At 41.9% G+C, this 23,886-nt stretch overlaps 1 protein-coding gene across 4 annotated transcripts; it reads right to left on the bottom strand.

The window, feature by feature from the left end:
• Positions 1-600: 600 nt before the first annotated feature.
• On the bottom strand, positions 601-23,773 carry LOC117942725 (death-inducer obliterator 1-like). 4 transcript variants are annotated; one of them, XM_034868323.1, is made up of 17 exons: positions 23,614-23,773; positions 22,077-22,170; positions 19,337-19,455; positions 17,964-19,044; positions 16,665-17,052; positions 14,873-15,244; positions 12,661-12,883; positions 9,322-9,877; positions 9,043-9,202; positions 8,756-8,872; positions 8,476-8,637; positions 7,981-8,143; positions 7,418-7,883; positions 6,974-7,121; positions 6,795-6,884; positions 6,502-6,697; positions 601-5,210 (listed from the first exon to the last, which is right to left on the bottom strand). In XM_034868323.1, the coding sequence occupies exons 3-17, from the start codon at positions 19,416-19,418 to the stop codon at positions 1,207-1,209; spliced, it is 8,208 nt and encodes a 2,735-aa protein (XP_034724214.1). In that variant the 5' UTR covers positions 19,419-19,455; positions 22,077-22,170; positions 23,614-23,773; the 3' UTR covers positions 601-1,206. The 4 variants fall into 4 exon arrangements, with proteins under 4 accessions (XP_034724214.1, XP_034724215.1, XP_034724216.1 ...); XM_034868324.1 differs by having other exon boundaries at positions 8,524-8,637; XM_034868325.1 differs by lacking the exon at positions 19,337-19,455 and having other exon boundaries at positions 23,614-23,767.
• Between the last annotated feature and the right edge of the window lie 113 nt (positions 23,774-23,886).

Genomic DNA, 23,886 nt, shown 5'->3' with positions numbered 1-23,886 from the left:
AGCTAACTATGAAAACACAGACTTTGCCATTTCTCAGCCCAAATGAATGCTGTCAAAATTAAACCTTAGATCATACCTTGCTATGACCCTCTGAGGCTCTAACTCAAACGAAATTTGATAGGTACCATCTAGGGCCACTCCTGAGGTGTCCCTTAGAGTGGGGTACTGATTGGTTCAAGTGGGTTTATTGGTTCCGTCAAAACACTCAATGCATTTAAATGGGAAATTTGCAATTGCAATATCTCTGCCACAAAAAAAGCTATCAACACTAAACCTGTAAAGATTGATTGGCATGCCGCCCCGAGGCTCGGTACCAAATTTGGTAAAGATAGGCCATTAGGGGACGCTATAATATAAACGTAGACAATTGTGGTCTATTTTATCCAGGTTTTGTAACCAGCTTAGACGCCCAGTTTTTCGCGTTATTGCACTATTAATTTGTACCGTTACGTGCGCCTCTTCGTGTTTCCCAACGTTTGCCCCCACACCGTTTTGCTTTGGGTTCTGCTTTTATGCACTCCCGGGTGCGCTGGGAAGCTTGGACCCTGTAGTAACTGCTTGCAATTCTAGTTATTTAAATTAACAACATAGAAACACTCATCATCAAATGGGTTTAATTGGTTGAGCTGAAGCAAAATCAGGACATTTCATTGACAACCGTTGACGGGATGTATACTGTAGATAGTTGGAGTTTTTAAGGTCAATGCTGCTGTACATAACACACATTTGTGTGTAAACAGTGTTTCCTTAACTTTCACATTATCCATCTCAGATATATGGCTTTTATTTTCTCTACTTAGAAAAGTATGATTAAAAACATCAGTATTTACACAAATACATTCATATTTACATATTGCAAATGGTGTGTTACTCAGTTACATTATTGTTTTCTTAAAAAAACTGCTTGGGCAGGAGATAGGTACATGTAATAGAACTCAGTAGCCTACTTAATACATCTTTACACAAGCAAACTACATGGCCTTCAGTTTTGTTTTTCAAATGTGATAAAACAAAGAAACCTTAAGTGACAAAAAGAATACAAACATTGTCAAACTTTTTTTCTAGTACGAACACAACTGTGGAAATTTAACGAAATACTGCTCATCTACTTTTACAGTGATACAACTGGATTTCAACTGGTGTAAGATTGAAGTGTCTCTCAAAATTGTACTGTAGTGTCAAAACAGAGACTAGAACCTGTTCTTGTCATTTGTCTGCAGTTATATCTTTCTCCTTGGGTGTATCATGTTTACTTTCTTTTTTCTCCTCTCTCTTTTCTCTGCTTCTGCTCCTGTCCCGACGATCCCTGTCTCTATCTCTCTCCCTGTCTCTGTCTTTGCCTCGATCTTTCCCACGTTCTCTGTCCCTGTCTCGTTCCCTGCTTCGGGATCTATCCCTTCTCCTGTCTCTGTCACGTTCTCGCTCTCGATCACGGTTTCTCCCTCTGTCGCGGTCATGGTCCCTCTTATCAGTATCCCTGCCTTTGTCTTTTTCCCTGTCTCTCTCCCTGTCTCTCCTCTTGTCTGTGTCTTGATCCCTGTGCCGCTCTCCCTCCGTGTCCCTGTGCCTCTCGCCCTCCCTCCCTCTGCTGCGGTCTCTTTCTCGATTACGCTCCGGATCATGTTCTCTTTCTCGGGTACGTTCAGGATCACGGTCTCTTTCTCGGCCTCGCTCCGGGTGGTGTTCTTTTTCTCTGGTATGTTCCGGATCACGGTCTCTTTCTCTGCCACGCTCCAGATCGCGGTCTCTTTCTCGACCACTCTCCGGATCACGGTCTCTTTCGCGGCCACGCTCCGGATCGCAGTCTCTTTCCCGACCACTCTCCGGATCGCGGTCTCTTTCCCTACCACGCTCCGGATCGCGGTCTCTTTCCCGAACACTCTCCGGATCGCGGTCTCTTTCTCGGCCACGCTCCGGATCGCGGTCTCTATCTCGACCACGCTCCGGATCGCGGCCTCTTTCTCGGCCACGCTCTGGATTGCGGTCTCTTTCTCGACCACGCTCTAGGTCTCTTTCTCGGCCACGCTCTAGGTCTCTTTCTCGGCCACGCTCTAGGTCTCTTTCTCGGCCACGCTCAGGATCGCGGTCTCTTTCTCGGCCACGTTCCAGATCGCGGTCTCGTTCTCGGCCTCGCTCAAGATCGCGGTCTCGTTCTCGGCCTCGCTCAGGATCGCGGTCTCTTTCCTTGCTGCGCTCTGGATCACGGTCCCTTTCTCTTGCTCTATCCCACTCTCGCTCTCTGCTCCACTGCTTGCCCTGCCCCCTGTCCCATGAAGGCCTGCCGGCATGAGGGACTTCCCGCTCTCTTTCCCTCCGGCGGTCCTCGGACAGCTCCCTCTGTCTCTCTTCCGAGTGTTGCGAGGGACCAGAAGCAGGTTCTCTGTGCCCTCCTTCAAAGCGACTAAAGCAATCGCCAGTGCGGGGTTCTGAGTCCTCTCGGGTGCTGCTGCTCCTCCTCCTCATTTCAGGAGAGTGGCGGAGCCAGTGGTCGTCCCGGTGCATGTCTGGACTGTGGGCTCCCATGCGACATGGAGGACCTATGGGAGCCTCTGGAGGAGTTGGCAATAGTGGCCCACTGTGGCGAACAGGTCTAGCCTCATCAGAGTGCCTATCAAAGCGGTACCGCTCTGATCCTCCAAAATGCTGAAATAGGTGGGGTCTATTCTCCTGAGGGGGAGGACCTCGGTTGTCATCAAAAGCTCCTCGATGTGGTGGTGAGGATTGAGGTATGGAGCTCCCGTACTGGTTATGTGGATTGAAGTGCTGTTTACACATCTCGCTACTTGAAGGTGGGCCTCTTCTGTCCTCATACTGGTTAGTTGGAGGTCCTCGGTATGCTGGACCAGGCAGGGGACCCTGATTGTCTTTAAAAACATGGAGATCCACATTTAGGTTGAAAGAATTGGAATTGTCTTTGTTATAATGTTCTGCAGGGCCTCGAGGTTGGTCTACCATTGGGGGTTGAGCCCCATGGTCACCAAACTGAGACGGCAGGGGACCCCTGGGCCCTGGAAAGTGGGACGGAGGAGGAAGCCGGTTTTCAAAGTGACCAGGAGGTGGCCCCGTAAAAGGCGGAGGAGGACCTCTGTTTGCAGGGAAATTAAATGGTGGTGGAAGCCTAGTAAATCTTGGTGGTGGTAAATTGTTCTGTCCATCAAAAGTAGGAGGTGGGGGAAGGCCTGTAGGGTGACCTTGCTGTCCGATGTGCTGTGGGGGAATGGAGGGATCAAACATTTGAGGAGCAGGGCCTCTCTGGGCCATTGGAGGGAATGATGGTGGTGGTCCTCTGGGTGGCATTATATTCTGGGGAGGGGGTCCAGGAGGGACCTGCTGCTGCAGTGGCTGGGGGCCTGGCCACGGGTTCTGATAGGGAGGGTATGCTGTTGGAGGAGGACCATATTGCTGGCTGTTGTCACTCTGCATTGGAAGCGGACCACGTAAAGGTACACGGATGGGTGGAGGGGGTCCCTGCATAGGAGGAGGACCTGACATTGGAGGAAGACCCTGTATGGGTGGTGGCATAGACATTGGCGGAGGCCTCATTCTCAGGCTTTGTCCCTGCATGCGATGGGGCGGAGGGAAGTTGGATGGTGGGGTAATGTCAGCTGGTGGTCTGTACTCGCTGTCAAACCCTGGTGTTGACATGTAATGCGGCATGTGATGGGACTGAGTGTCAACCTTTGTTGCGCTCTGAGTGAGTACTGGGATTGTTGAGGTTATTGTGGGGGTGTTTGCAGGCTCATTAAAATAACTTGTGGTTGGTGCATCTTGGCTATTCTCCACATACTCTGGGTCCTCACCAGCTTTTAAAATACTGGCAGCATTTGGCCAAATACTGTACTTGTCCATCTTAGTTTCTACCTTGAGTGGCTCAGCTTCCTCAGTTTTCACTTCTTTCTCGTCCATGTAGTTACACTCCAGATCAGGTTCCACCTCCTCTCCTAATAAAGGAATTGCTACATCTGCCTCGTCTGACTGCATGAAGGGTAGCTCTTCACTTATCAATTCATTATTAGGCTGTGATGTCTCTGAGCCTTGTAAGGAGTCTGGGAGTTCAGTTACATTAGACAGCTGAGGCTCTTGACCCACAGGTTGTGAGGAAGGAGTAGAATCCTCCAACACAGCAGATGTCTCCTCCTGCTCCTCTGGATCATCGGTCAACTTCTTGCCAGCAACAGCCTGGCGAGGATCCCTGCTCTGTCGGGGATCTCTTTTCTGGTTGATCAAGGGAGCAACCGTTGAGGACTTCACTAGTTCCTCAACCTTTTTTCCAAGCTGCAGTAGCTGAGTGTTGCCCAAAAGGGATTTAGCAGGTTGAGTCAAGAGTGTGTCTGAAAGTGTCGATGAGGCACCAAGCGTCCCTGTAGATGACATTTGATGCTCTCCCTTTTTCTGGATCGTCTGATCCCCAATCTGTTTAAGGCTCTCCAAGATCTTTTGTGGATCAGTTTCAGATTCAGTTGAAACCTTAGCTTTACCTGGTACTCCAGTTTTGACCTCATCAAAAATTGAGTCATCCTCTGGGTCATACGCTACATCATCACCTTCATTTGCAACCACCTCAGGCTGCTGAGAGATTTCAGGTTTGCTTACTACCTCTACAGGCTTTTTAGGTACATTATAGCCCCTACTGGGGTCATACTCTTCTTCTGGATCATACGGTCGATCATCATCCTCCTCCACCAGTTTCTCTTTAGAGCTCTGTGCAAACTGCTGCACAATAGGGTCTAGCATTGTAGCGGGCGGGAGTAATTCTCCACCTTGATCAGACGGAGAGTTGGAAGCTTCTGAATCATGCTTTTTCTTCCCAAAAAGAGTGTTGAGGATGGTCTGAAGAGGAGTGGCTGCTGCTGAGGAAGCAACAGAGCTAGATGAAGACGGGGAGTCTTTGCCAGTGGTAGTGGATGTGGCATTAACAGAGGACAAGAAGGAAAGGACTGAGGAGGTGGCCACAGTGCTGATTGAGGTCTCAGAGAAGCTGGGTGGAGGTGACCCTGGAGGAGTCGTACTGAATGGGATTTCAAGACTCTGTCGTGTAAATCTTTCAGCTCTGACTGAAGGAGATGGCTTTGGAAGGCCAGTGTCATCGACATCTTTTGTTTGAGTCTTGGGCCGTTTTTCCTCAGATTCCAATGGCGCACCAGTACGCTTTCTATCCTTCTGGCAGATCAGCAGCCCCAAGAGGAGGTTGGGACGAACTGGTTCAAGACCTGCAAGATGGACAAAACTAGCTTAGAAAACATTTGCACTAACAAACAATTTCACAAAGAGACCATTAAAACAAAAGATTTGATTATTTCTGACGTATGCGATGGACACGGGTAAAAAAAAAAAAACGGGTGAAATGAGCCTCTAAAAATTGTCCACAATGCATCCATAAAAAAAACTATTAGCACAGAAGGCTTTTTCAGATATACAAAAAAGATATAAAAAGTCCAACTCCAAAGTCTTTTTATTCAAGAAATGACGAAGGTAGTTCGAGTCTAATTGTCTACAGTTTAGTTTGTAGTCATCCAACTTGTTTTGTGAATTAAACATACTGACATCAGTAATTGAATCTTAAATGAGTGCCAGCTACACAGAAACATCAGTAGGATTGTGTTGATGATTGATTTGTAGATATCCTGCCAGATATAACAGTCCAAATGAATCAAATAAAACCAATTCACCAACATCACTTGAAATTGCCAAAACATGACTGCAATAAAACTGCAACAGATTGTAAACTTTAATATAATTCTGGTTAATCCACAGTCAGTTGCATACATTAGGTGTTACTGAAGTTTGATTTAGGATAATTACCAGCCTGGTCACAAAAACATCATACAAATCCAAGAACTGTAATTTTATTTTTCTGAAGCTACTCAGTTAATGAAGGAAACACTTTTAATATTCTCAATATTCAGGAGTAGATCTCCTGATCTTTGAAACCCTCTGAGATGTACAACCTCGATACTTCTGAAATTTCAACTACTTCAATACTTGTAGCAATGTGGGTATTGTTAGCAGTTGTGTACATTCACTGTAAAGTTTACATCAAGTACTGCAAGTTACCATAGAAACACCAGTGCAGTATACAATGGTTGTTATGTCATTGCAATTTATTGATTATACAGATGTTCAATTCTGTTTATACATGAGCCAAGTTGTAACAAACAGGCTGACACTGGACTCAAATGGCACCAACCTGCAATGCAAACTTCTTTCTTTATTAGAAATGTGAGATACAAAGTCAGATACACAGCAGAGAGCACAACAGCTGTAACTGTAAATGCACAGAAGTGTGTTCTGGGGGAGATTCATCAAGGAGTGTGACTGCCCTCTACAGTACAAACCCATGAATCCACAAGCTCTAATTAAATAAGTCCAAAAATGACACTATATATACTCACCAAAGGAACAGAGACAAAAAAAAAAACTTTACAGCAAAAACATTACAATAAATGCAACTACATTCATGTCACCACAAAGGTATATTTGTGTATCCCTGTAAATGCTTACCTGGCCCATCAAACGGTAAAAGTTTGGAGGGTAATGGGTCTTTTGAGCCCAGTGGGATGAGATAGAGGTCCTTGATACGACGGTTGTTGTTAGCCACCACACCAAATCGTTTCCTGCTGCTAAAGTAAGAAAAGAGAGAGACATATGCGACCTCCTCTTCCTCTGTGGCTGGGTGGAAACGGATCAGACACAGTTCCTGCAAACACAGAGCAAAAAACAGTATTTAAGTAATGCAAGGCATTCAAATAAAGATGTTGAACACTTTGATACAATCCATTTTTCTCCAAACAAACCTTGGATAGCGAGGTTTTCAGTTTCCCGACGTAGTCCCACACAGTGTTTGGAGATATCCGTCCTCCAACATGAATGGTGTCTGGCAAATCCTGCACAAAATTGACAACACTAAGTATCTTGCTTATATGTATGCCCAAAGGATTTGCTTTCAGCTTAATTACCAGGCAAAATTACTAACCTCCTTAAGGTGTTCAAAGGATCCTGACACCAAATAAGCCTTGGTCACAAACTTAGCCACAGCCTGCATGTTGATAAATCCTTTCCAAATCTTCACTTGACCATGGAGAAAGATAGCGGTCTCACCCTCAGGAGGAGGCTCGGATGTACTGTAAAAACCAAACAGTCTTCCTTTTAGAGAAAACCCAATATCCAAGTCCATACACAGTTTATCATGTACACTGCATTTCTTAAAGAACAGAACAATGACACTGCCCCATCTTACGCTACTGTACAACCACCAATCCTTTAAAAAAAGAAAAATAGAATTTGACCTACCGATATACATTTTCTCATGCAATTTTAGCACATAACAAGAATATGTTGCTAACGAATGTTAGTCCACCACAAAACCCAGTCGTGCCCGGGAATAGCTAATTTATCTAACCGTAATGAGATTGAGCACCTTGTTTTCACTGGTTTGGACGTGGCTACCGCAGATGGTGGAGCTGGGGGCATCGGCAGTGGTGCTTTGGGTGCAATGTCTACTGGCGCACTAACAGGAGCTGGGAGTGTTTCTGCTGAGTTGTTGATGGGCTTTTCTGGAGCGTTGTAGGTGACAGTCACAACGGAGCTGTGCCTAGCCATGCGTGGGTCTCTACGGGTGATGCTGACAGAGGACACAGTGGGAGTGATAGATGCTGGGACCTGGGCTGGAGTTGCCAGCATATTGGGGTCCAGCTGTGACTGTAACTCTGAGACAGCTGACTCCATGTTAGACTGGTAGGATGGAGGCATTGCATGTTTGTAGGTTAAGGGGTCTTGGTGCTGGAAAGCTGTGGGGTCCTGTGTTTGGCTGAGAGGGGAGACAGTATCAGGCCTCTTGGTCAGTTTGGCTCTCTTAGCTGCAGGCTCGTCTTCAGCCTTCTGACCTAGAGAGCAAAATTAAAAGAGTTATCTGCTGGATAACAAATCATTTTAAATATGCTTGATGATTATTGTTATTATATTCTTCCATGTCTCATTTACCTGTGCATATTTTACAGTTGAGGTCAAATAGATGAGTCTTGTGTTCAGAAGTTGTGTCTTTGAGCATGGTACTAAAAATGTCTGGCATGCTGCTGCCACTGTTCCCCTCCACAGCAGAGGGCTGAGCTGAAACTGAAGGAGTGGCGCTAGACTCATCTTGGTCCTGTGGACACAGAGAAGAGGTCCTCCATCAACTCTTGGTTGAAAACAAACAGTTTATGGTCATTTACATAAGACCCGTGATTTGGGCTTACTATTATGTACAACACTATAATTTTTGCAAAGTATATGTGAGTAGGTTTACTGCCTAACAATGATGAAGAAAGAAAGCTTTAGAAATAAAGAAATGACATTGAAGGACAGTTGACAAAATAACTAGCCCGCAATATCTTTACTACGGTATTTACTTTGCCAGATTTGTGTTAATAAGCACTCCATGCACAGGTGAGAAGGAAAAGTGTGAAAGCTAAAGAAAGACAGCATGCCACCACTTACTGCAGCGGAAGCCATGCGAGTAGATGAAGTGGTGGCAGAGATACATACATCTGTATCGGATGTTGGCGGAGCATCCTCCATATCCATGCTATGTAAGCCAGAGTCATGTCTGTTGCCGAGTTTGGAATGCTCCGAACGGACCCTTGCACTGGGAGACTGGGCCTGCAGGACACAACCATATAAGTATGCTGTAGCAATTTATGTTTAACAGTTCCTAACTGTCAGCAGGGAACTCTTGAACCATGTGCTTAGCTTTTAGTTAGAGATAAGTAATATTTACCTCAGGAGCAATGGGCTTCTTCCACTCGGATATCTCTTTGGAAAGCAACTCTTCCGCACTTAGTCTCACCAGTCTGAAGGGACTAACCTCACCACCCACAACCCTGTAGAACAAGCCCTGAGACAAACGTAACGCACCAATTTAACACCTCAATATGAGGGACATCAAGTAAGCACAGAAAGAAAGATGCGGGCATTTCCTTTAAATACACAACTCTGTAAACACAAGGTGTACTGAAGATATATTAGAATATAAAAATAAGTGCATGCATGTTTACATTGACTCACTTTGTTTTTAGGATCCTTCAGGTTGAACATAAGAGACCTGTATTTGTTCTTGTACTTGCTGTCAGTGCTAAGGCAGAGGTTGAACATTTCCTTTTCAATGGCAACTGCCAGCCTTGCCACCTCATTCTCACTCATTTTCAGATCATCACTGTCGCTCACCCTGGTGGTAAGAAACACAACAAATCTTAGTGTTGATGTTTAAATGAGCTTAGCCAAAGATTTACAGAAACAATCTAAAAAAACGTAAGTATTCTGAACTGGGTTTTGCAGGACTCTTACCTTTTATAGAGGATGTCTGTCAACGAGCGGCGGATGTTTGTTCTCATCTGGTTGTTGGGGGGCGGTGACATGGGGGACATAGGGGGCGCTGAAGCAGCTGGATGTGGCGGTCTGGAGGATAAGGAGTGGCTGGGGGGAGCTGAAGAAACAGGAGATGACGGGACTCTGGAGGATGAGGATATGTTGGTATGTGATGGAGCCTCCTTTTGTTGTGGCTGCTTCTTAGGAATGGTAAAGTTGGACTTGGTGACTCTCAGTGCTCCTGTGACATGGATCGGTCCTGGAGGGAAGCGGGACGGGGTATGGACGGGTGTCGCACCTGGTTTCTTGGTCTTTGCTGCAGTTTTACTCTGAGGTGTTGCAGGTTTCTTGGGTGCCTTTGACCTGGTAGCCTGAGGAGAAGGCTTCTTGCCCTTTGGGGAAACCTTGGCCGCTTTAGTAGTTGGGGATTTCTTGTTTCCTTTGACTGGTGTTGTGGTAGCTCGAGGTGGTTTCTCAGGAGCCAAGGGGGGTTCCTTCTCTTTCTTCTCACTCTGCTTCTCTTCTTTAGGGGGGGCTGGAATCCAAGAAAAATATCAAACACTTTAAAACATGCCATCATTTACAATATCAGCAGATATGAAAAAGTGTGTATTTTACCAACACTGCAGAAAATCATGATTAAGGACTGTAATTCAGACTTCCTTATGCTTGAAAAAGCTCTTCAGTGTTTCAATGACAATTATCAACTTCACAGCTGTAAGGTTAATAGAAATTGTCATTCACAGTTATAAGTGGTTAGTTATTCGTGCACAATTAACACACTGCAATAAGCATTCTAAAATAAACACAAAGTTGACAGCTGGGCAGTTAAAAAGCCCCTCTTTATTTGTGGCAGCGGATGGCTGATACATTGTGCTGTTTATGCAGGGCCACTTGAAATAGAAGTTTTTTCTTTCCAAACATTATTTTGTGGTAATGGTTTTCGTACTCCCTTATAAGGCAGCTTGATTCTCAGTACCCATAGATCCAAACAGGAGAAAGGGAACTGAAACACTAGTCTTGTTTAAACTCATACTGTAAACTTACTATAAGTAGTTAGACGAAAGGACTACACCTACCAGGTTCTCTTAACTTGAATGCAAGAGACAAGCAAGATTAACTGATTATTCACTGACTGAAATGTTTCACTGCCCACTAAAGCATAAATCCTTCATCCCATGGCATGAATGGTATATATTTATCAGAATTAAAGGAAATTATTGCAAATGAAGTTCATAACGTAACTTAATTTTAAAATGAAGTCTTATGAGATCAGCTACACACCCTAACCACTAGCACCAGCTTATAAGCCAATGCGCTTGGACCAAAAGTTGTCTTGTTAATGGTTCTATCAGTTGAATAGGTTATTCAGGTATACATGAATAACACATTTCTTAAAAGAATATTCACATAAAAAAACTATCAAAAAAAAATATATCAACTACTTTGAACCAAGACTTGAATACACTTCTCAAACCTCTCCTCATTGTCAACTGCAGATGCCAGTGCATCATCTATTATGTCCAAGTTGCATGTAAACTACATTAGTATAAGCACGAACCCTACTTTAACAATAACTATACACCTGCTAAAGTATATAAACCACAAAAATATTGTGCAGAGCAATAGTATTGAGACCCAAAGCAACCAGTCAACCATCTTTTGACGAGAGACGGTCACACCAAGCAAAATATGCACTATGAAAGGACAAATCAATGAGCCATATCTTCCTCCTGTTAATCACAACAATCACTGGTCAAACTGATCTCCTGACCTGAGAAGACACATTTACTTAACATTAACACTTACTATAACATCAATTAAGATCCTTATGCCTTCAACAATCCCTTATAAAAGGAGACATGAAAAACTGTCCGTATTTCATGGCAACAAACGATCTTGTCAATATATATCAGATCTGAGATGCAAAATGTGTAGAAAAACTTGAACATGTCTCCCTCTTCTGAATCTTTGAACTCTGCACAGGTCTTCATATTCTGTCTTCTGCTGTGGGCCTTCTGAACTTCACTGTAGTACCTCCAGATGGTCTGGTCTCTGCGGTAGAGCTTCCTTCTTTACCGGCTGTTCACCATTTAGGTGCTCTTGACCGTTGCGTCTCCATAGCCATAGTGTGTGTAGATTTATCAGTGGTATATGCTTGTTTGAGCTGAACTGGTCGGGAAATCCTACAGCAAGCCAACACTGCTCACATAATCAATCAAGGCATCCTAAAATCTGTTATATCACCTTTTATTTCAATGCCAATGTCCCACGAGTTGTGATGCATCATATTCAATATGAATGAATTAAAAAAAAAACTTGAGTCCGCCTGTTACCCACAAACTTCAGGGTAGAAAAAAGACAAAGTTGTGCGTAACATTTGATAGAATCAGCTCAATATGAGTTATGTAAGGGTCACTTGTCCACATTAACGTGGGGAATCCTTGAGACACCTACCTGCTGGAGAAAGAGGGAAGGACCTTTATGGGTCAACAGCAGAGGTGATGAACCCAGGAGATGGCGAGACTTGTGCAGGTCATTTGAAATCTCACTTACTAGCACCAGTCCATTCATTATACCCATAAATCTCATGGTAAAGCATAAGAGCTCTGATTTTGAGATTACCCTCCTGTCACCTCTACCATGTGATCCTTCACACGTTTAACTCTACTGCCCTACATTTGAATTATGAGGTATTCAAGAGGTACTCCAACGATTGCGTGTTGCACTGGTAAAACGTTGGGGGGGGGCTTTGTTTCCTGGCTTTTAGTCCATAAAATTGGCCAAGATCACAAAAAGCTGGACCCTATATTTCCCAAAACATTTCTTAGACCCTATCTGGTAAATGCCTAAATTTTTTTAAACTCCTGCCTTCAGTTTATAATGCAGGCTTTCAGTTAAGGATATAATGTCTCCCAAGGTGATATAACCCGGGTAGCATCAAAGCCAAATAAGACATTATATAATTGTGTTCACAGGCTAAGTACCTACTAAAATTATCTTGTTCAGTGCAACCTGTGGAGTGCCCCTTTTAAAAACATTCAGGGTTATTGTATACTTAACCAAAGCCACAAATAGCACTTACCTTTTTCACAGCTCCAACCATTTCATTGAGTAACAAATCCTTAGAATTATCAAAATCACAACACTTTGCAAATCATTTTTGAGTCTAGCACACAATGGAGTTCATCTCCAGAGCACTCATGTTCACCCCCATATGTACGGATCATTTCTAAATTCGCACCACAGGAACCACATTTAAAATGGAAAAATAACAACGTGGTTTTAACAGCCCAAGACCTTCAAAGAGATACATACACTTTTTGTTTAACACTGTTGGTGATATGGGTGTAGTCTTTTCTGGTGTTACTGCAATGTAATTATGGTCGCTGGACCAGGATGCAGTGGCCGGCGGGGGCGGATGTTCCTCAGCATGCTCATCTTCGTCATCATCATCATCCAAATCAGCACTATGGTCTTCTTCGCTGTCCGACTCCTCCTGGGTCTTCTTTTGCCTCTTTTTCCCACCAGCCACGCTCCTCTGGGGAAACGGAAAGAAACAAATTCAGGCCTTTAAGTTACAGAACTCATCATTTTTGACAACATTACAGGTAACATACAACATTTCTGGCTTGAGCCATGTAGGATTTTAAAAGAGATTCCCTCTATGAAGTACTGCCAAATGCCAGGAAAACATGTGCATGGTAAACAGAATAATTAACTTTTATGTTTTTCCGTCTCCCTGCTCTCAGTTTTAGTCCTTTCTAACGCACAGCCTACATAGTACAATTCAAAGTAAATTAATAGCATTTCCGCATTCACTCAACTCTATATTGGCAGCCTTTAACATTGCTCTGCATGTAGCATTTAAGCTTTGGTAAACCTGGACATTATTCTATCAAAAACTTACATTGCGTATAAAAAAGTATTCTTGGCAGGTCTATTTTAGTCTAGGCTACAGAGTCAAAAACATTTCAGACATTGCCTTTAGGAACCAGTATTCCAAAGCAAGATCAACCATATGAAGATAGTTTTCCGAAATGTACACATCACTCACAAAATTGCAATGCATGCAGGGTAAAATAAAATAAAAAAGTTTTCACATTTGGATAATATAAAACCGTAAAAGCAAATACTGTCCAACAATACTGTCCAGTTATAATAAAGGTGTTATATACGGTTGATCATATATACGTTACTTAGTAGTTCCTCATGTCTTTTTCCCCCCCATTTATTGTCACATAGTTGTACGCGCAGCACATGTAGGGAGAATCAGACCACACATTTAACGCCTATCAGGAGCAGGTGCATGCAGTGAGAGTGAAAAAAAAGAAAAGAAAAAATAGAAGAAGCTTGAAATGTTTAACGGCAGTCAATAAACAAAACATTGTCTTAACTATCAGGAGTCATAATCTTTAGATGTTCCTTTTGTTAAAAAAACTAAAAAACAAGCTTATCACTCACCATCTTAAAAAGAGCCCTGGGGAATTGATTAACTAGTAGAACCTATGGCATTGCATCTAGAAAACAATTTTCACTTCATGAAAGAGACACATTTTCTCCAGGGAACATCTGCAAATCTATTGAGCTACAACATAGCATCGTATCATTGATAAATGAAAAATGATGCATGCATTGCTTTTGTCCATATCGCGATCCAGTTGGAATGATGACTCCATTGTTGACATGAGCTAAGTGGCCAGCAGACAGGCCATTTGTTCACTTTGATATGATCCGTTAAACTCAACCTGCTCCACTGCTGGTTAACAAGAAATGATGATGATCATAAATTTGTTAAGCAATTTCACTTTCAAGTAGTATTTTAGAGTTATAAAAAAAGCTTTCTGAACCCGTATATGACCTCTTGTGACATTATTAAAATGCAGAGGGTGCTGACTTTTTACACATACTTTCATTAAAAAAAAAAAAAAAAAAAAAAATCAAGTTGGGCTGTGCAATTAATTTAAATTTTAAATCACGATTACGAGTTTGGTTTCAAATAAGCACAAAAACAGAGTAATTGAGAAAAAGAATTATTTTGCACTTGCAAGTAAACGCCTACTTTGTCTCGTTCTGAATGGAAGAAAACATTCCAAACAGCAAAATTATTTAGGGAAAATTCACACTTCAAGGTGTATCCACTGTTGATTTGTTTAACAGTTTCACTTTATTTACTTCAATAAATGCAACGTTTGCAAAAGACAATAGTAATTGTGTTAATCGTGATGCAATATTGACCAAAAATATTCGAGATTTTTTTTTTTACCATAATCGAGCAGCCCTAGTTTCAAGTTATATGAAAACCTTTCAGTTTTCACTCCTAATACTAATCATATAATATGACTGGAATAACACTTGGGGGGGTAATCTGAGATAACAATTGATGTATACACAAATGTTTTCTATAATGCTAATCAACAGTGAACCAAAAGAGACTTTCTCAACAAACATTCTAACACATTTTAAGAAATAGTTTCTCAAATGTGATAAAGACATATCTCAAGACTAACTCTCAAATGGTCCAAGTTACCTTTGGTGTAGACTTTGTTTTTTGGGCCTTGGCCTTGTCCTTCTGCTTAGGCTCTTTAACATCAGTGATGGACTTCATGGCTGCAGCAGCATGTCCCAGAATACAGTCGTTGCCACAGTACACGGAATCTGGCTGGGCATTATTTTCACAGCCAGGCCCGATACATTTTGGAAGGGAAGACTCTTCCTCAGCCTTTGGCCTGGCCTTCTCCTCTGGCACCTCCACTATCGGTGTTGTTTTTACCTCCACGTTTGACGCCACTTTCTGCTCTGCGTCTGGTGGTGCTTTCTGCTCCGATGTGGGTGCTGCCCTCTTTTCCATGGTGGGTGCTGATTTTGGGCTTGCTTTTGGTTGGGCTGGCTGCTGTAAGGCCTGCTCCAAGTCAGTAGACAATAAAATTAACAGCTTATGATGAGCTATGTCATTTTCAGACTCAATCTAAATAAACACTTCAGGGTGTAAAGATAGTCACTATATTTTTTAAATGTAAATGGGTTAGTTAAGAGTTTATTTTTAAACAAACCAGAGTAGTGATCATTGGAACAGGGAAAAGCATGACAGCTTTTTATGGTTTTATTTAGTTTTGGTCGACTTTGTTTAACTAGATATTTTTTAAAGAATTTTTTCGGGGCTTTTACTCCTTTATATTGTCACAGGTCAGATTCAAACCCTGGACCTCTGCATCAAAGCATAAAGCTCTCAGTACATGTGCGCCTGCTCTACCACTGAACCAACCTGGCCACAGTCAACTTTGTTTTACGATGATAAAATGACTGCTTATGGCGAGTCTGGTGGGTTTGGCAATATCTTGCTCATGGGGACAGTTTGGAAAAATAACAAAGTTACCCTTTAACCAGTTGTTTGTCCACTTAGATTTATAATCCAAAGCCAATTTTTGGTGTTCTAATCTGCATTCTGTGAACACTGCAACACTACCCGCACAGACTCAAGTCAAACTAATAGTGTGATAATAGCAGCACAGTAGTCTAAACTTCAGATTGGGGGATTCATAATTCAAATTTACATTTCAACCACACATTATAGCCCTTTGACAGCTAGGGTAAAATGGACTCGAAATTGGTTTATGGATAAACTTGGCCACGGAATCATAGTAAGGCTGCACAATTAAATTTTAATCACAAACTTGGCTTCCCATGATCAAATTTGCGTAATCGAGCGATATTTTAAATGTGTCATTCCATTCATAGAACTCTCCGCGTTTTTTTGCAAAGCCAATCTACCGCTCTGTGAACCACTGTCTGATCATGTGCCAGTCAGAGTTGTCCCCTGCACCGCGCAGCTTAGTTTCTAGATGTAGTCAGTCACAGAGTACAGAGTAACGTGAGGAAAATTCCCCAAAAGATAGCAGTCTGTCATACATCGGTCACAAGGTCTACCAATGTACTAGTACACGCAACATTTTGTCATGTCTAGTTAGTGTCTGTTAGCTCACAGCTGTATGTATGTACAACATATAACTTCAACATAAGAGGAATGTAGCACAATATGGATGTGAAAGCTCTTATAAATAGCCTATGTGACAATAAAATGTGTTTTGGTTAAAATCTCAATATTTTGATCTCAATATTGATCAAAATAATCGGGATTATGATTTTGGTCATAATCGTGCAGCCCTACATTATGGTTACTTTGAAAGTTGCATTATTAAGACACTTGCCATGCACTATGAAGTATTGAATGACAAAACAATAGGTACAGCATATTAGACAATGACTTAATAGACTAATAACAGCAATTCAAAGCCTTTAAGTTGAGATCAGTTGCAACCTACCGGCTGAAAGATCTTTATCTTCTTTTTCCCAGTTGGATTAGTAGCCTTCTCTATCCTGCCTTTGATGCCCATGTCTTCAGCCCCCTTCTCTTCGGTTCCAGCAGTAGAGGATGAAAGTGCCGCAACAGCGTTAACCCCACTGGTGTTAGTTTTTTCATCAGAGGTCGCACAAGAAGCAAGAGCAGAAGCCGGAGTCTTGGCCTTCCCAAGATCTGTACTTGTTGCAAGAATAGATGTGGCAGGTCTAACGACCTGATTTTTCTTAGCGGTGCAATTGGGGCAGATGTAGTCTTCCCCATTTCTCTCCATCAGGCGCCCACGGGCCTCAGTGATGCCCACACAGTCTCCATGGAACCACTCCTCGCAGCGGTCACAACAGATCATGAACCTAATGAGCACAGAACATTTATAGTGCCACAGTTCTTTAAATTAATGCTCAACAAAAGCTCTGGCTTTTCTCATACTTTGGAGTATTAACACATCATGAAAACACAAAGTTGTGGCATAAAACACAACTTAAAATACAGAGTTTAAAGTGAAAGGAAGAGCAAATGGTAATACATTAGTTTCCCTGGATTTTTAAGCGTTTAATTGAAGTCATACGCTTGTTTGCCTATTGGTGACTTCATCACAATTATTACCACTGATCAACTGCATGTGGGCTGAAGCAGCCAGTGTGTGCAACATGCATAGTGTATGGTTGCAAGACTGTGTACTTGTCTTCTGCACACGATGGCTTGTCAAGATGCTTTCAACTTTGTTTTTAACCTCATACGCTTATTAGGCTGTATAATGTCAGGGAAAACTCTAATATGTTCATTAAAACAGCATTCCAGTCTAACCTTTACACTTAATAGTTGTGTTCATTTGCATACCCTCGTTTTGCATTGATACAAAGATTGGCCTATCTGACCCGGTAACAAGTTTCGATTTGCCTAAAAAATGCACACATCACATATTTCCCTTTGGACAGCAGGCATAGGTATTGTTTATAGTGGCGGTTTCTGCCTGCACCTTTATCAGTGGCCTCTTCCACAGTTCCACGATGCTATGTACGCACACATTATGCGCTGGGCATCAAGTGCTGGCAGGTGTACCAATGGTAATGATCATCATGAACTCGCATTAATGAGACCACTTGAAATTTTAACTTGCAAACTCACAAACACATAATTGAATACGCAAGTGGATAGTCTGTAGCCCTGCATAAAAATGTACTGCATTATTAACACTTAAAAGATGCGGCAATCATTTTGATAACAATAACACCGATAATGGATAAAAACAAATTAAAAATACCTTTTGTTGTGTTTCTGGCGACAGATGCAGTAAAGTGCATTGGGATCATAACCTCCCTCATCAGAATCAATGGAGGATGATGAAGAAGATGAAGACGTTGAAGAGTCATTCTCATCATCCTTGTCCACTTGTGTCTGAGCCTTGTGTGTCATTCCAGAAACTTGAGTAGCTTTAGGCTTGGTCTCCCTCTTGACAGTAGTGACTTTGTTGGTATTAGCAGGACCTTTAACAGGGGTAGTGTTCTTATTGGCTACCCTCTTTTTATTGATGTATGTTTTTATTGGTCCACGTTTCACCAACATTGCTGCAGGCTTGTCTGATTCTGTGCTGTCCTCATCAGTCTCTTTATCAGTCTCCTTCTCTGATTCCACCTTGTCATTTTCATCTACATGTTCATTCTTCTCATCAAGAACCTCTTTCCTCTCCGAATCCTGCTCTGGCTGAGGCTGCACTGCATTAGTGCAAGCTACATCTTCTGGATGAGGATAACTCTCTTCATCTTGTTTCTCCTCATTTTTATCTTGTAATCTGTCCTCGACAGTGTCTCTGCTGTCCTCCTCATTCTCAGAGCTTCCCTCATCTTTAACTGTCACGCCACGGCGTCCTCGAATCTGTCTGCCACCTCGACTTTTCCTTTGGGTCTGCTTCTTTGCACCACTTCTAGTCCTTCTCTCTGGGGACTCTATCTTGTCCTCTACGGTCTTGGTGTCAGCGTTACCATCAAAGCTGGCCTCTGAGGCAGTCTCATCAGTTGGGGTTTGAGAAGGAGGATCGCCACTCAGACTAGGTGGGGCGCTCTTTCTTGTCCCTCTTTTGGCAGTCAGGAGGAATTCTTCTAATTTGTCAGTACGCTTAGATTGCCTGCCACTGCGACGAACAGGACAGCGGTTATCAGGACTTTCGGTTGCTGCCTCCACTGGCATCTCTCTCTTTGCAACAGTGGACCGTCGAAAACTCCAAGTCTTTTTAACTTCACTGTTGGCCTTGGAAGATGTGTCTGGCTCTTCTAGTGTCTCTTTGGCCACATTCTGGCTTTCAGTTTGAAACTGTTCTTTCTGCTCTGTCTTCCCTTCACCAAAACCTGTGAACAAACAATCAAAGAAGGCTGTGGGTAAAAAAAAAAAAAAAAGAAAAAAAACATAGCATGCAATCACCAGAGTGCAATAGACCAATAAAGCCAAGAAGCTCCAAAACATTTTTTGTTAAAGCAACATATTAAATCAATTTAAAAATGATTGTTTGACCTGGATTTGACCCTTACTTACTCTCACCCAAATTTAAAATTTAAAGATCATAAAACCACAATGTGCCCGGCATTACTACAACGTTCCCAACCCTTTATTGTGTGGGGGAAAGAAGCTCAGCCAAGGTACCTTGAGAGCAGCTATCCATGCGGTCCTGGCTCTGCTCTGGCTCAGGAGCTAGAGAGAGCTCAGGGCTTGCATTCTCCTCCATAGATGATGGAGTCAATCTCTACTTTCAAACAGAATGTCTACAATTAGGAGAAGAGAACAAGAGACCAGCTATGAGTCACTCTTTCAAATTCATAACATGGCAAATACTGATGGCTGCCATCAGTAATAATTTGTCAGTGCTGGGATTGCTCCATGTCATAATTTGTTTTAAAGAAATACTTTACTACATTTAAGGTCCAAAATAGTAGGCAGAGTACTACTTGTCACTCAATCTTAGACAAAATGACAAACAAAAGCTGTGACATATAATCCGAACACACGCGGGTGCCGTGAAATATGACAGTACCAGGTTATTGAAAAATAGCATAGTGGACTCTAAATTTGATGAATTTACAGGGTATCAGACCCCAGATGTGACAAGAAGCTAACGTTAGCACACGCTACAGTCTCTCTGCCTGACCGCTGCAGGGGACGCTGTATTAAAAGTTACCTACGATTATAAAAAACGCTTTCCAGGTTAATGAGGGTGCATATCGCTCAAACCATCATGAAAAACATCGCTAGTAATGGTCATTCAGCATTTTCTTCTTTTGCCCTTTCGTAAAATCAGTGGTGACGTTAAATCACAGGTTGCAGGTAACCTTCCTACGGTACCGTCTATTTGCTGGATGGTTTCAAGGTAACAGTTGGTTGCTAACTTTAGCACATAAGCCCGTTGACAGTGACGTTATAGTTCATACTTAGGCAATGTTTCTGACCGTAGTGGTCAGAGGGACGGAAAGTGTGATCTGAGATGCTAAAAAAACCTACACGCTGTTTTCGGGTCACGTTAATTTTTGCCGTTTAACCCTGTATGTGTGTCAGGAACCAGATGAACATGTCTTGTCTCACTATGCCCAATATCCCATTTTTCCAAAATCTGCAAGCTTTTAAGGATAGGACATTCAAATATTTTTCAGGGGGAAATTTACCAATTTTTGAGGACACTTAAAAATAGTAATTATTGGATGAAGTCACAATTATGTGAAATGAGTGCAGATTAAAATGCATACAGTAATCACCATACAACATGAGTAAATAAAAAACAAGCATTCTATTGCTATTCTTGTGCATTTCTCAGCAACAGCTGTGTTTGTGTGAGTGTATGTTAGAGAGAGAAATGGAAATAAAATGAATAGAATCAAAAAAATAAAAGAATGGCTTAATGTATGAGTAGGCCACCGCTTATGGCAAATATAATGCTTCGTAATCCTGGGGCTAATTCTTTTAATTTTTTTATCAATCAATTTTTTTTGTTGCATGAAATTGCACAAAATGTGTACCATTACAGTGAAATGTTATACCATCAGCTCCTTAAACTTGTGCTGCATGATAGGTCTGCACTATTAATGTTTATAAAATTGCACCTTGATTCACAATTTAATTATTAAATATCTTAGATTTTTTAATGACTTTTTTTCCTACTTTCTTCTGAGAGTTTTAAACATAGACTGTATAAACTAGGTTTAAAAGCGCTCCCAATTGCTGCAATGCTCTCCCTTCTCTTCATTGAAGCCTCTATGTTTACCGGCTTGTGATGATTCGCAATGTGCTATAGGTGCCAAAAACTAATTCTACGTTTGGTACTGCCAATTTATTTTGTTATGGTTGATATGGGCAATAAACATTACTCGATTTTTTTTTTTTATCCTTTATTTAACCAGGTAATATCCATTGAGATTAAAAATCTCTTTGTCAATTATCAATAAGATAAAAAGAATTGTGATTAATAATTAATTTTTTCCTCGAATCGTGCCGGCCTATTGCACGATTCTTCATAAAGCAGAACGTGGCAGTCAGATTGGCACACAGGAACAACAGTAGCATTTCAGCTTTTTAGGGGCATTCTAAAATTTCTAGTATGCCCGTTTATATGCCAAAAATTGGGATGAGAACCAGGAACCATGTTAAATAGTCAGGAATTCACTAAAACCAAGTCTAAAACCATATTTATTGTGGGCCAAGACAAGTTAGAAATTGTAGTGTTTCTAGTGGTGTGATGAGACAGTTCACGAGACTGGGTTCACAAAAAAAGAGAAGATTTTAACACAATTTAAAAAAATACTTGAATGATTAAATATGACTGGGAAAATTCAATCATAAGTTACAAAATGAAAAATGAGCACTGTTAAAGGCTTTGCCACAAACTGAAATGGCTTCTCTGCTATAACCTAATCAAACAGTGTAGCAACATTTCCACAGATAGAAGTACGACTAATTTAGTGAGACACAAAGACACAAGTGCTAATAACTGAATGCTACTGCAGCAACTGTTGACGCACGGGACAGCCATGTTGGATTTTGAGCTTGGGGTACCTCAAGATTGTCAGAGTTACACGCTCAGAAATTCGAGGTTAGGGGGCATTTCCAACTTTGACTCGGAAAATCTGGCTTCTCATTACAAATGGAACACTATGAGCCCCGCTCTTTGTGAAACACATCGAGGAGAGGAAAGAGACGCTTGCGCTGGCGTGCTCTCAGGTAATGAAATTTGGCATATTGATTTCTGAATTCTGCTCGTGTACTGATACTGCGAGACTCTTAACCTGGACAAAAACTATCTTAATGTTTTAATCTTGTCACACCCCTAGAGAATTATTTCTGAAAATGAGAATTCATCTTTAATTTAAGGACAAAATGAAAAAGCCAAAGTTTGTACCTGAGCTTCAGCAGTGATGAGTAACAGGGTTGATCTTCAAACAAAACAAGGCCTTGCACCAGTAACCATCCGTCTTGGTACAAGGTTAAAGGATCTGGCAAATAAAGTGAAATACAAGTTAGGATCAAAGTGCTCTGCTCCAGCTAAGATGCAATATTAATGTGGACTTGTTTAGATGATAAAATAAATTGTGTTAATTTCCTGGAAATGTTAGATGTTTAGTAACTGGGGTATTTAGCAATTCAACAAATCCTCAAAGTTTGAATATTTATATATGATCAAGAAACAAAAGTGAAGTTTTAATTAATATGCCACAATGACTTTGCAGTAGTTATTTAAAACTGCAAATGGATAACGCATGTGGTGTAACAATTTGTTGACAACTGACAGTAAATAAGAACATCTGCTGAATAATCCAAATGTGTTGATATTTGAAAGCATTTAAAATTCTGTCTAAATGAATGCATCATTATATCTGCTTTAAAAATCAAGCATTGGTCTAACGACTGAAACTGATTAAACAGGATTCCTCCAATGCCGGGCCTGTGGTCACGACACCTTGCCACGTGAATTGCAGGACAACTGTTGCCATGAGAGGTGGGAGGGCCCCGGGACGAAGATAAAATGTAACAATAGCGGACAAAGCGACCAAACCAACCTTTTATGTTCAGATACAGCAATATGACATACTGACACAGAGATGCTATGTTTAAGATTGCCGTGTGGCAGTCCAGCAGTGGCTGCTTGACACAGAAAGAGGGAAGCTGCATTGGGCCTTGGTGCGCAATATAGAAACTCCTAAATTCAGGTCACAACCGTGCTTCATTGTTGCATGTGACCTGTAAAATGTATTAATAAAGCAGGCCTAAATCGGTGGAGTCTGAAAACAGGCTATAACGCTACTTGCTGCACAGCCGACACATGCTATAGATAACAGGACACAGCCAATGATGGCCGAAAAGAAAACGTTCTGGCAAATCACTGAACAACCGTCAACCGTTAGCATTAGCAAACGTTTACCAAAGCACAACTTGTGTTGCATTATTGGGTGGGGCACACTAAGCAACTCCATGTATAACGTTAAGAATGTCTTTGCATGTTGAGGCTTTTAATTTCGTCGTTTATCGTTTCGTAACGAGAAACAGAGCTTTGTAAAACGTGCGCTTTTAGCCAACATGCTTGGCTAACGCTATTAACGTTCGCCACCACGAGCACGGGCAAGCTAACTGCAAACCCAACCTGTAGCTATTAGGCATTTAACACACCAGATTATAGCACATAACGTTAACTATCAAAACCTTTGGAGATGCATTATTACAGTACAAAGAACCATATACAACTAACCAATGCGAACGGAATAGAGTGGTTTGGCTGTAACGGTTACGTTACACAAGTTAACGTTACAGCTAGCTAGCTAGCTAACGTCAGACGCACAAATACCCTAACTTTAAAACAAAACTGAGACACGGACGTACCTCTAACGTATTAAACACTTCACTAGCATTGCTGAAATATTAAATTGTTGCATTCTACCCACCTACACGCTAGAAATACCGACGATTTGCCCTCGCATGTCGGTCAGTCCTCCATTTTCCATTCCCGCTGGAGGTAGCTAGCTAACTGAATGCGGCAGATGGCTGACGGTTTAGGTTATACGCCCAATGTGTCTACAGCGCCCCCACTGGTCAGGAGGGACACTAAGCAGGCACGGGCAACAATGTAAGGTTTGTTTAGCTTGAATCCTGGGTACGGTAATGCACAGCCTGTCAGCTGAATTTGCAACTCTTCAATTTTTTGTTTAATTTTAAGC

Source organism: Etheostoma cragini, chromosome 4 (genome assembly GCF_013103735.1).
Source record: "Etheostoma cragini isolate CJK2018 chromosome 4, CSU_Ecrag_1.0, whole genome shotgun sequence".
In the NCBI taxonomy this organism is placed as follows: Eukaryota; Metazoa; Chordata; class Actinopteri; order Perciformes; family Percidae; genus Etheostoma; species Etheostoma cragini.
Note: the sequence above shows the minus strand (reverse complement) of the source record. Positions and strands in the feature narration are given on the sequence as shown.